This window comes from Lygodium microphyllum, chromosome 24 (genome assembly GCF_053477565.2).
Source record: "Lygodium microphyllum isolate KBCC chromosome 24, Lygodium_microphyllum_v1.1.10, whole genome shotgun sequence".
Lineage (NCBI taxonomy): Eukaryota > Viridiplantae > Streptophyta > Polypodiopsida > Schizaeales > Lygodiaceae > Lygodium > Lygodium microphyllum.
Window position 1 is genome coordinate 17,096,715 of NC_141158.1, and position 13,799 is coordinate 17,110,513.

The window sequence follows — 13,799 nt, forward strand, 5'->3', positions numbered from 1 at the left end:
AGCTCAGAGATATGCCTGTGCTAGGAAATAAAGATTATGTGTGTCAATTGATAGAGCTCAAGATCAAGGAAGAAGTGAAGAATCCCCAGGTCTATCATGTTGAACTCCTATCGCAGAATCTTTAGAGTCCAATCCACCTATTATTAGTCACTTCTTGTTATAATCAAGTTTCCACTTACAAGACAACCAATGCACACCTATCTCCTTCAACTCTATAATAAAGGTTGGGATCATGATCTGATCGATGGAAGCCATTGTATAGAAAGAATCAATCAATCTATTGGTACCAAGCCCAAGGAGCTTGCTTCAGGCCACAAAGAGCCTTCCGCAACTTGTAGACATGATCCTCCTTCCCTTGCACACGAAAATCAGGAAGCTAATCAGCATAGTCTCTTTGCGCCCCTCAGTCAAAGAGCAAACAACTCCTTGGGGGATTGGGTTGAGAATAGTTTGTTTGGTAACTCTAATAGCACGGCTATTTGTAAAGTCCTTGTATGCCAATGTCATGCCTGAGATATTGTATCATGAAAGTGCTCCTGAAACAACTACCTAAGAAGACCAAGCTGACAGATGTCTCTTGATCCAAGTGCCATGTACAAAGCCTTTGAGTCTGTATATGATAAAGACATCTTGAACAGCCCAGGAGAGGGGACTGTGCAAACTATGTGCTCTCTGAGCCATCTCCAACAAAGTGGTCATTTCCTAGACCTGTAATCCTTCCAGACTTCACATGGGAGAAAATTACCAGAGCATCAGGCAACATGTTTGCAACAAATTAAAGAGTACCACTTTCCAAATTAGTAAGCATTTCTGCATTATTTGTGCTAGTTGATATGTTTATTACAGCCAACAAAGTCCCAAACAGTCAAACTACAAACTATAGTCTACATGTGTAGAGTGATAATTACAAAAACAAGCTGAAGGTCAGCATACATGCTCTGTAATAGGTGCATCAAAACACCAAATCATCTTTGAATATCCGCACTTTTATGTAAAATGCATCACATGTTTTATTATGTCAACATCAACCCAGAAAAATGCTCAACTATTTGTTTTCTGTAGTCTACCTGTTGCAAAAGAATAAAACTACTAAAATCATTCCAGTCCACCAGGCCCACATTATTTACATCCACTTTCATGAACAGTTGCTCCAGTTCATTTTCACTGTCAAGTCACAAACAATTGTAAATGTACTTCTAGTTGATATGAAAAATCTCTTGGTATAGCCCTTTTTCTTGTTAAACCAAAGTTCACAAATTTTTCTACTGCCTGATCCAACAGAACATCTTTTCTACTGGCACAATTTTGTTTCCGTGAATATACACAGGTAATGTTTCTTTCTTGAATAAGTGCATTTTTCAGTATAAGTCATGAAGCATCAGACAAACAAATCACAATTCTGGGGAAAACAACACCACTGAGAGTTCTCCAACACAACCACAAACTTCATAAATGTTCAAGCAAAGCACATGGGCAATAGTCAACAGTGTTAAAAGCATTAAACTGAATGTCAACAGTGGTTGCCAGTATGCAGCAAAGGTCATCCAAAATGTCAAAAAACAAGTATTCCAAAGGCATGATTTGACAATGGATGTCAGCTGGCCAAACGTCAAGCAAGCATTGAAAACGTAGGCAGGATTTGACAATCTACAGTGCTGGACAGGACAGAAAAATTCCACGATAGATAAAGAGTAACAGTCAAATGCAGACAAAAATGACATGATAGATGATCAGATTTCTGCATAAACCGTCCTGGCAGTGGTTTTGCAACATAAACACAGCATGAGGGATGTATGATACAAATCAGGTACACTTGAAACACAGCAAGAAAGGTCCAAACAGCAGCATCAATGCCTTATACAGCATTTCCACTATAATGGCAACACAGATCAGCAGTAAACGCAGTAAATTGATGCCCTCACACCATTAAACATTAGAAACAAGATAGCACACAGACTTCAGACTCGGGCACTTTTCTCCACACTGCCCCTCAGATGGTCTGGCATTATAGCCTTAACAAAACCACCATATTTGTGATGTACTTGGTAACTTGGATAGCCTTTACAAAGTTCCCTGTACTTTGTACTTTGCCTCAGCGGATTTTACTCGGAGGTATTATTAACAGAATTTTCTTATCTTTAAAAAAACAGAAATGAGACAGAACCTGCACAAGATAATCTGAAAGCCCCAGAAAATTTTGGATTCTTATCAAAGGTCAAGAAGGAAATTACAAAAGACACATTCGCCAAGGACATAAGGAGGCAATCACATCAAGGCCAAGAACAAACTCAAAGGGATTTTCAGGACATTGATGGGCTTCTCTATTATAAATGGCTCCTCTATATTCCTCTCGATCCTTTGCAAGTGGATATGCTCAAAAAGAGACATGATCTCCCCTTAATAGGGCATTTTGGGGTTAACAAGACAATTAAACTAGTTTCAAGGGATTTTTGGTGGCCACAAATTTGAAAACTAGTCAAAGACTTTGTGCATTCTTGTGGCATGTGCAATCGAGCTTAAGTCCCTCGTCATCGACCTCATAGCCTTCTTCAACCATTACCTATTCCAAGTAAGCCATGGTCATCTTAATCCATAGACTTCACCGTCGAACTAACTTCTTCTAGAGGGTATGATTCCATCTTGGTGGTGGTTGATCAATTCACCAAAATGAAATACTTTATTCCAACAACCAAGAGTATCAATGGGGAAGAGACAATAAAGCTCTTCCTGGAACATGTATATCGGCACCATAGGTTACCTGATGATATTGTCTGATCACGGCCCCCAGTTTATATTTGGGTTTTGAATAAGCCTCTTTAAACTTCTGGGAGTACAAGTGAATCTTTCTTCAACCAATCACCCACACAGTGATGGACAAATAGAACGAGTGAATCAAGTCTTAAAGTATTACCTTAGATGCAGAATCAACTATCATCGAGAAAATTGGGTGGATCTATTACCCCTTGCTGAGTTTGCATACAATAATTCCTCCCATGCCTCCACTCAATTCACACCGTTCTTTGTTAATTATGGTCAAAACCCAAGGATAGACAATCATGTAAGATCACAGGAGAAGAATTCAAATACTACAGACTTAGCTCAATACCTTTGATATTCGTAAAGAGTTACAAGCACATATCAAACAAGCATATATAGGAGTGGAGTTAGGATAACTCAGAGACAGTGAACACAATGAATAATGAAGTGAATGAATAGTGAATATACAATGCTCAAGAAACAACCACCTATGCAGTGAATACTGAACCTCGAACTCTCGTATCTCTGGGGTGAAGGTAGAGGTTATAAGCTCGAGAGTGTGTCATACTCCCAATGAATCCTAAAACGCAGCAAGGCAGCCTCCGTGTATTAAACACTAGCAAACACAGCTAAGGAATGTTGGATCTTATGCAAACAATAGTATAGGGGAGAGAAAGACTAAAAATGCATATACCTAAGAAGAGAGAAAACTGGGTGACAACTGGAAGCAGTACACGACTATGCAGAAGGTGCAAGCAACAGCTGAAGGAGAGAGAAACTCAACAAATGCAAACTGTTGATGATGGCGACAATGTTTGATAGTAAGCGACAGGTTTATAGCAATAAACGCAAGGATCTAGCAGTAAGCGACAGCTCCAGGGTACCAGGATATGGTTGCAAACAGATGGCGACAGCACTGAATGTGGACGAAGGCTGGAATCAGGTGTCACATGGTAGCAAATGGCTAGGAGAAGCTCTGATTGTAATGTCCTCTACAAACGGGGTGTGAACATCAAAGATACAACTCTTGAAACCTACAAAAATAAGATTAAGGAAGAGTGGTGGATTGCATGCCTATTTATAGAAAGTTTGAGACACCCAAATTAGGGTTTTGCATGTGGGACACAGTAACTCTCTAGGATCATGTTTCTTTTTAAAATAAGAATATTTCTTCATGAATTAAGCATGTTATGGGGTTGTTTAAGTCACACTAATGCATTTTTAGCTCAATACCTGAAACCAGTCTTCCTCCTTGGATAGGGTGGTAAATAACCTGATTAAGTACTAATTATAGCAAGCATAAAATTCATATAAACTGAAAATGCACGCTTTACCACTTTAATAATTAGACATAGGACACCCTATTGGTACCAAAATCGGCACCCCTTGCAGTATTTCTTTATTTTATATTGCAAATGGAAAGAGTACAACTGAGATTCTCTAATCTCCTTTGCTAATTGAAGTGCATCTTGCTATCAAAACTAACTAGCAAGTCTCCAAACCAATTTGCCCCTTGGTTTGCTTGGGAATTGGTCTTCACCTTGCTCCTTGAAAAACAAATTCAGTCCTAAATCTGATATTGGTTGGTCAGTCTCTTGAATCTCCTTAAAATTCCTCGATTTTAATTGCTATAATTCAAATCCTAGGCCCTCGATTTTGAGCATGCATCTCAAGGAAACCGTCAAAACCCTAATATTTTATGTAATTAAGGTTTACAGCAAAGATTGATTGAAATCTCTTCCTTTGATGGCTCAAACTACTAAAAAATGTTTAGATAACTTGAGAGATGACTGGTTGATGAGAGAAAATGTTGTAGAGAGAGAAATTTCAGAGTTTCATGGCGAGAAATGCTGAAAATATACTACTGCCCTGCTCAGATAGCCATGAAAACATCACCAAAAATACTGTTGCCTTCTCCTGTATACTGTCATCTACTCAAAAAATTAATTTCACTAGCCAATAATTAAATTGCCTAGGCCAATTAATCTTCTAAGTATCCTTGAGCAATTATTGACCAACGGCATTAATTAATTAATTAATGTCTAGTCTCTAATGTCACCACCATTGACATTAGAGACCAAGAAATTGGTCTAGGCCCAAATCTAACACCAAGTACCACCTAAAACCTATCAGGAATAACTTATTACAAATTTTGCCTTTGGCACCCGCTGCATCCTCGAGGTCCTTGGCTTGTTACCATGAAATAACTTCCATGTGCATCACATGTGCTAACAACCTTGCACATTTGATTAATAACTTAATCAAATGTTATCAGCAAGATTAAAGTACCTTGAAATTTCACATCCCATGACTGACAATATCTCCTCTTAAGCCCAAAATTGAGCCATGAAAAATAAACCCTTGATGATTATTTGCTTTTACCCCAAGTCGTTTTGTCCCACCCCAAAGTAGCCAAGATATTGGGCAAAGAATGAACATCGACTATCTAGTGACCTACCAAGACTATAGAGACGATGGTTATCTTACTAAGTGAGCCCAAGAGATCACCCGAGAGAAACCAAGAATTAGACCAAGGGTGCATGTCGGTTGCCCAAGGGCCTACCAAGTCCTGCAAAGGCGGATGGAATCACCAATGGAATTTTTTCTTAAAAGAGCTTTGGGTTAATTTTTATTAAGATTTAGAATTAAGTGATGGTTTCAAATGAGTATTTATTCCATTAAGCCATTGTGTCTCAAAGTACGGTAAAGAAGGATGGATAGCCCTATGACCTTCAAAAAACAAGCAAAACAATCTCACGCACTACTAGGATAAGTACCTAGTATAAGTGTGCAATCATATGGAGAATATATGGACAAAAAAACACTACAACAGATAAGCAAGTAAAAGATAAGCAAAACTAGCATGGGATAATGCAAAGGAAGATAAATGCACACAGATGCATGTTTACATGAATAGAATACCAATATATGGAGTAATGCAAAGAAAGATACAAGTTGTCATGTTCATGCAGAATGTGATACAACGATGCCACTTGGATAGTGACCTCACAGGAGATTTGTTCACTTGCCCAAGCATCCTTTTACAATCATGTCATCTTGACAGTACATATAAAGTTACAAATGTCCATAATATACAATATAAAATAAATAAGTGTCTAAAAGTGAAAAAGCAGTAAGCATCATCATCATCATTGTCACTATCAAGAGAAGAAAACCACCCGCTCTCAAACTAGAAGGAGAAGTAAGAAGAAAGTACCCTCTCCTTGTCAATCGAAAGAAGTAGAAGAAGGTGTATCCAAGCCGAACCGTGGTAGAAGGTATTGTAGAGCCGGCATGTTGACCGCGCCTTGGTCAAAATATCTGTCAAATTATCATTGGATGGCATAAACTCTAAGCAAAATAGCGTCAACTCAACCTGCTCTCTGGTGAAATGGAAATGAACCCACCACATGCCATTCCGAGGGGTGATGATAGGATTGCCCACAAGGGCAATAACACTATGGTTGTCGCAGTAGACAACTGTAGGCGACTTGCACGGAAATTGTAGTGCAGCCAACAAATTCCTCAAATAGATAGCCTCTATAGTACCATCGAAGAGAGTCTAATACTCTGCCTCAGCTGGGGAAGCCACCACTATCTCCTGCTTATGGCTAGCCCAAGAGATGGGTGCCATGCCCAAGGTGCAAAGATAGCTGCCATGGGAATGTCAGGTATCAGGATCTCCCACCCAATCAAAATCAGTGTGGCCCTGCAAGCATAAACCATTACCATAAGTTAGTCCATAATTATAGGTACATCTTAAATATCTTAATATACAAAGACAAGAAATCCAATGAGACATTCTAGATGCATTAAAATACTAACTAAGAAAACTAACTCAATATGCAAGATCTGGCCGAGCATGAATCAACCAAAGTAATTGAGCAGCAAAAGGCTAACCAAAGGTATCCTTGTGCAAATAAATAGCGAGATCTAGAGGCGTGGCCATGGGCCGTGTCTGATGAGTGCAATACTACTCCACTAACTGAAGGGTGTACTTCTGCTATGACATGAAGATACTTTTCTTGGATCTAATAATCTCCATTCCCAAGAAATAAGACAGCAATCTGTCATCTCAAATGTAGAGCAAAGCTTTGCCTTAATTTCTGTGATAGCAGCAGAATTTGCACCAATGAGTAATATATCATCAACATAGAGCAGGATTTAGCTAACCCCCGTGCTAGTAGTGTGTACATATAGATTTGGATCATAGGGAGTACATTGATATCCATAAGCCCGTAAGAGCTTGTCTATCCTATGATAACAAGACCTCGGCACTTGCTTTAGTCCATAAAAACTTTCCATGAGCAAAATACCTTATCAATCCAGTTAGCAGAAGAAAAGCCGTAGGCTACTTCACATAGATTTCCTTCTCCAAATAACCGTTCACAAAGGCACTTTTGACGTCCATCTAATAGATTGGCCACTGTGGTGAGAGCGGCAAGTGCAACCAACAAACAAAATGCTGTCAACCAAGCAGCAATGCGAAGGTTTCTTCATAGTCAATACCATGCTCTTGCCTAAAACCATACACTACAAGACGAGCCTTGTATTTGTGTAAAGTACCATCAGCCATTAGCTTAGTTCTTAAAATCCACTTCGTCCCAATGATCAACTTGTGATGAGGAAAATCCACCAATATGCAAGTCCTATGTTAATCAATACTATCCAGTTTATTTTCCATGGTCTCACACCACAGAGGGTTCTAAAGAGCCTCCTGCCAACAATTTCGGCTCAAAATGTACAATGTAATCAGCTATAAACAACGATGCATATGAAGCCTGAGAGACAAGCTAAGCAGACATTCTAGGGCTCTCCAGAGTGTAATCTAGTAAAAGGATCCTCGAATCCCACATGGTTTGATGGTACCAGCGAGGTAACAGATCTCGCAGAGAAGGCCTGAAAGCTAAAGTATCTACATGAAGGTCAGGAGAGAGTAGTAGACCCGGCTTAATAGGCATGATCTCAAATGATGTGAGCAGAGGTAAGGACGAAGAGTCCAATGCAAAGGACTGTACTATATCCCTCTTATCACAGATGATATCTCTCCTAATGATCACCTTATTCGTCCGAGGATGGAACAAATGAAAGGCTTTTGCTTCGAAAAAATAGCCTGCAAAGATCAAGAGATTTGCTCGATGGGTAAGCTCAATACCTTGTACGTAGTCTTTTCAGGGACCGCAACAGTCAGACATTGGTTAAGGATGTACACAAAAGTGTTGACAGCCTTAATCCAAAGGCACTCAAGAAGCTCTAATGCGAATAGCATAGAGCGTGTCATGTTCATGACTATCCAGTTCCTACGCTCTACAACTCCATTCTATGCAGGGGAGTTAGTAGAGATGAGCTAGCGCACAATGCCCTACTCCTGTAAAATCTCAGAAAACTCATGGAAGGTAAACTCGCCACCAGAATCATTCCTCATAGTATCCACACAACAACTAGTCTGGTTATGGACCAACAGCACCCAAGCACTAAAATAAGTGAAAGCATCGGACTCCTACGTTAGGAAGTACACCCACATGTGTCTGGAGAAATCGTTCACTATCAAAAGAAAGCACATCGCACCATCCAAGGCAACAGTGAATGCGGGACCAAGAAGATCTACATGAATGAGCCTAAGGAGGTCAATAACACAATTGATAGACTGCTGAGAAAAGGATGTACGATAATGCTTACCTAGCTGACATACTTTACAGACCTCTCAAGCGAGTTTTAGGCGTGGAAGGCCCTCAACCATCCCCTAACGCGACAGCTCATAATGAGAGTCGTAGCCAAGATGTCCTAAGCCAAAATGCCAAAGGCACTCACAGTCCATGGGCTCCCGTGTGGTGACCAAGGCCTGAAAGCCATGGTACTCTACATCATCGGCAATCAACTTGGTAAGAAAATGTGTCATATGGTAAAGGCCATTAGGCTGTGTCTTGCCTCAAGCAATCCCTCAACCAGTCTGAGAATCTAAGACCACAAGTGTGGTCACAATGAAGAAAACTACTCGCCCCATGATCATGAAAGCCAAACCAGAATCCATCATATATATATGAAGCAAAGGGAGGTCTGCACAGCTTCCTAAAGTGGCGGAAGAGATCCATTAACATCACAAGTATATTCCAAATTCCCTCCTACCCCTCAAGCTTACATACATGCACTGTGCAAACCTTGACCCATATATTTTCACCTGAATTCTCTCTCAGAACATCTGTCATGGCTGTCTGTAATGGTGCAACCCGAACTTTGCAAAGACGAGTTTTGCGAAACACCTTAATAGCTTAAGGGTCCCATCTATTAAGCTGCGATATAGAACTACTTTTTCGTAGCTCCCACGACCAATCACACACTGTCTAACAAATTCATTCACCATCTTATTTCCATCAATATCCTTTACATAACAGGCCTTGATCCTGACCTAGATCAATGGAAAAAAACTCACGCAATCTTGGGCCTAAATCTTGACAAAGTTGTTTCCAATGCAAACATTCTCGGCTGCAGGGGCTCGCGAAATGAAAATATCCACTATAGGAGTCATGTGATGGATAGCTCAACTATCCACAAGCCAAAAAAGTGCTGAAGTATTGAGATGCTAAGTTGTGACATGTGGGCCTTTGCAAGCACCTCATCAAGAGGCAACTTACAGATGTGAACAAGACTCACATCCGATGTCTCTAAGAAGATGATGTGGACCTCTATAGACTAGTTAGACAAACCCTCTAGAGTTGAGTAGTTCGCTGACTGCTAGGGGTTACCCGACCGGGGTGCTTGGATTTTGGCTATGTGTCGCTTGCCTTAGATTGACATTTGTCGTCGTAATGACCAGCCTTTTGATAATGTTGATAATATCTATTCTTCTTAGATCCATTCTACCATCCAGGTTTAAGAGTAAATTGAGTGGTGTCTTGGAATACACTATCTCTATTCTGATTTTGATTCGAATTTTGTTTGCCCTTACCCTACTGCCCCCTCTGAGAAGATGCAACAAGAGCCTCCTCTATTGACAACTTGTTATGAAACTGATCGGACAATCGTGCGTAACGCAACAACTGACACTCAAACTCATAAAATGTGGGCATCTGAGGCTATGAAATCACCTGTTGCACAAAATGGAAATATTTTCATGTCAACTTGTTAAGGAGCAAGATAACCTAGTTGTCAAAGGACTTAGGAGTCCCAATGGTTGAGAGCTCAGCAAGGGGATGCCGATACTCAACCAATTTGACTTTCACGTCATCCTTGTTTGTGATTTTAAAGTTTTGGAGCTCGTAATCCAAATTGATGCAACGAGTCCTATCCCAAGCTACATACTGGTTAGTCAAGTATACCCAATACTCAGATGCTAAGTCAAAATGCTAAAGCAGAGAATGAAACTCGAGCAATAAGCCTTCCATATAAGCTCAACAATAACAGAGGTGTTACAAGCCTCCATGACTGGACGACCTCATATGAAACAAGTACATAATCAGGTTGGGATTCCAGCCCCTGCACTAAATCCCATAGATTCTGACAGTCTACGACATGCCTCATCAAATTTAACCAAGTGGTATAGTTTGACCCATCGAAACAAGTCTTGTCATTAAATGCATGCTTACCGAATGAGAAGCTAGAACCATGAGTTGTCTGTGAAGATGAATAACTGGGGTAAGGTGGAGAATAAGTTGGTGGTGGTGGTGGTGGTGGTGGTGGTGGTGGTGGTGGTGGTGGATAAGAAGGAGAAAGGGGTAGTAGTAGAGGCAGAAACAGGTTGCTCATTGTTGAGATTCAAGCTCTTAGTCTTTGGTTAGTTGTTTATCCTAGTTGAATAAGGAGGCTAAGTCATACTGACTTAACCATGATTAGATCTAGGTCTATTGATCTTTTGTGTGAAGTACGCAACTGCCTTCAAACTGTGTTGATAGAATGGAATGACAGAGAGCATGTGTGCTATACTTCCTGCCTGTGCCTTTTTCTTAGTCCACCTCTCTCTCTCTAATATGGATGCTTTTCAGGATTTTAAGAGATATGTGGAGAAAGAATTGGCTTACTACATCTTATGCTTGAGATCTGATAGTAGTGGAGAATATGTCTCTAAAGACTTTGATCACTTTTTGGCAGCTCATGGAATTAAAAGGCAATTGACATGCAGGTACACACCACAACAAAATGGTGTGGCAGAAAGGAAAAACAAGGTGCTCATGGAATCGGCTAGAGCCATGTTGAATGAGAAGAGCCTACCAAATGCATATTGGGCAGAGGCTGTAATGACTGCAGTGTATGTCATGAATCGTACACCAACAGCAGGTATACATAAGGTGACTCCTCATGAGAGGCTTTATGGGATAAAGCCGGACATTAGCCATCTTAAGGTTTTTGGATGCTTGGCATATGTACATGTTCCAGATGAAAAGAAGAAGAAGCTTGATCCAAAGGCAGAAAAGGCCATCTTTATTGGGTATGCATAAGATAGGAAAGCGTACAAATGCTACAATCCTTCTACTCATGAGACATTGGTCTCAAGAGATGTGGTATTTGATGAGCTGAAATCATGGCATGAGAAGATCACTTTAATGAATGATGATGATGGTTGTCAGGAGACTTATGTACATGCAGGTACAAATGAAAGTACAAAAATTTATGAGCCTTCTAAAGATGCTACTTCATCAGTTAGTCCTTGGACAGGTAGATTGAGGACTTCAACATCTTTGTCCACTGACAGGGGTATGTCAGTGAGGGGAAGAAATGTGGATAAAGGCAAAGGCAAACTTGATGATGTTACAGGGCCACTCACTTGTGGTTATGATCCACCTTGCACTGACAGCTTGGATAGTGAGTTTGGTATTCCATCAGTTGTGACTCCTGGTGTGAGACATAGATACATACCACCTCATGAGAGAGGAGAGTCTCATACTGCACCTCAGTTGAGGAGATCAAAAAGAGTCAAGAAGTCTATGGATAGGCTTGCATACAATGGCTACACAGTAAGGCACTATGCATATATGGCAAAAGTCACTAGCTTCAAGGAACCCACAAAGTTTTCTGAAGCTATTTTGGATGATCATTGGTGCAAGGCAATGGATGAGGAATATTCAACATTGGCTGAAAATGACACTTGGGATTTGGTTGATTTGCCTGAAGGAAAAATGACTATTGGTTACAAATGGATATACAAAGTGAAGTGCAAATCAGATGGCACATTGGAAAGATACAAGGCAAGACTTGTGACAAAAGAGTATCCACAACAATATGGTCTTGATTATGAGGAGACATTCAGCCCCGTTGCTAAAATGGCAACCATGAGAATAGTGATTGCTTTGGCAACATCTAAAGGATAGAGTATGTATCAAATGGATGTGAAGAATGCTTTTCTCAATGGTGATTTGGTTGAGGAAGTATACATGGATCAGCCCGAGGGCTATGTACATCCAGATTTTCCTACACATGTGTATAGATTGAAAAAAGCATTATATGGACTGAAGCAAGCACCTAGAGCTTAGAATGCTAAGATAAGTGCATGCTTACAGAAACTTGGTTTCACTATGGGCAAGGCTAATCATAGCCTATTCACAAAGAAGACAAGGGCAGGTTATGTGATATTAGTCATCTATGTGGATGACTTGATCATTACAGGTGATGATGTCACAAGAATCGAAGAGATTAAGGAAATGTTACATGCTGAATTTCAGATCAAAGATTTGGAAGAATTGAAGTATTTCCTTGGGATTGAGGTTGTCTCTACACCTCATGGTACTTGGTTGTTGCAAACGCAGTATGCACAAGACATGTTGACCAAGTATGGTATGTCGGATTGCAAAGCATTGAGCACCCCATTGGAGCAAAATGTTAAGCTACTTGCAGATGTTGAACATGAGATTGAGAATGTCACTATGTATAGACAAATGGTAGGTAGCCTAATTTACCTTACCATTACTAGACCGGATCTTAACTATTCAGTTGGACTGATTAGCCAATTCATGCAAAAGCCTATGAAGCCGCACTTCGATGCAGTGAGGAGGATCTTGAGATATGTGAAGGCTACATCTGATTATGGTCTATTCTATGAGCATGAGCATGGTAAGCCTTTGGAGCTTACAGGATATAGAGATGCTGACTAGGCAGGAAGTACCTATGACAGGAGATTTACTAGTGGGTATGCATTTTCCCTTGGTAGCAGTATGGTCAGCTAGAGCAGTAAGAAGCAACCTACAGTTGCATTCTCTAGTACTGAGGCAGAGTATAGAGGTGTTGCATTAGCTGCATGTGAGGCAGCATGGCTCATGAAGCTTCTTGATGATTTGGGCATGCACGATGTTAGGCCTATCACACTCTATTGTGACAACATGAGTAGCGTGCTCCTAGCCAGTAATCTTGTCTATCATGCTAGGACTATCCTAGTTGAATAAGGAGGTTAAGTCATACTGACTTAGTTATTAAGTCATACTGACTTAACCATCATTAGATCTAGGTCTGTTGATCTTTTATGTGAAGTACACAATTGACTTCAGACTTTGTTGATGGAACGGAATGATAGGAAGCATGTGTGCTACCCTTCCTGCATGTGCCTTTGTCTTGGTCCACCTCTCTCTCTCTAAATTCTAATACTCATGTCCAATGAGTGCCAATTGCTACAAATATACTGAAGTGGACATAGGTCCATATGATACCATAGGTGGAGATGGAAGCAAGGACATGATAGCCCTTTCCAAATGTCACCTAGGACACAACATAATGACCGAATGGTCCACTACGTAATGCCATAGAGGCAAATTGCAATACCAAATGATCCACACTCAAGTATAGCTAGGATGCACTCCCAACAGGATAACTCAAACGTGAGTGTAGGAGGTCGAGCCTATGGCACAGGTACACCATCCAAAGGGGTATGTATAGGTCCTAAAGGCTGTGCCTAAATGTGTCGAACCCCCGAGTGTAGTGTGTGGTAGATAATGTGGTGCACTTAATGGAAGCGGAAAGAAAGGTGCAGCAAAAGATGAGGGAGGGATGGGTGAAAGCCCAAATGGATTTGCAACGGATGTTGTTGTGGGAAACATTGTTGATTCCTTTTGTCCATTAAA

General features: G+C 40.5%; 1 protein-coding gene across 3 annotated transcripts in view; it reads right to left on the reverse strand.

The window, feature by feature from the left end:
• LOC148014880 (uncharacterized) overlaps positions 1–13,799 on the reverse strand; it is a 284,657-nt gene that overhangs the window by 256,887 nt on the left and 13,971 nt on the right. For all 3 annotated transcript variants that reach the window (XR_015688327.1, XM_087665264.1, XM_087665263.1), the window contains exon 5: positions 1,068–1,164. Coding sequence is in view for 2 of the 3 variants with exons in the window: in XM_087665264.1 (XP_087521390.1) it covers positions 1,068–1,164 (97 nt within the window). In the remaining variant the exon portion in view is untranslated. The remainder of the gene's footprint in view (positions 1–1,067; positions 1,165–13,799) is intronic.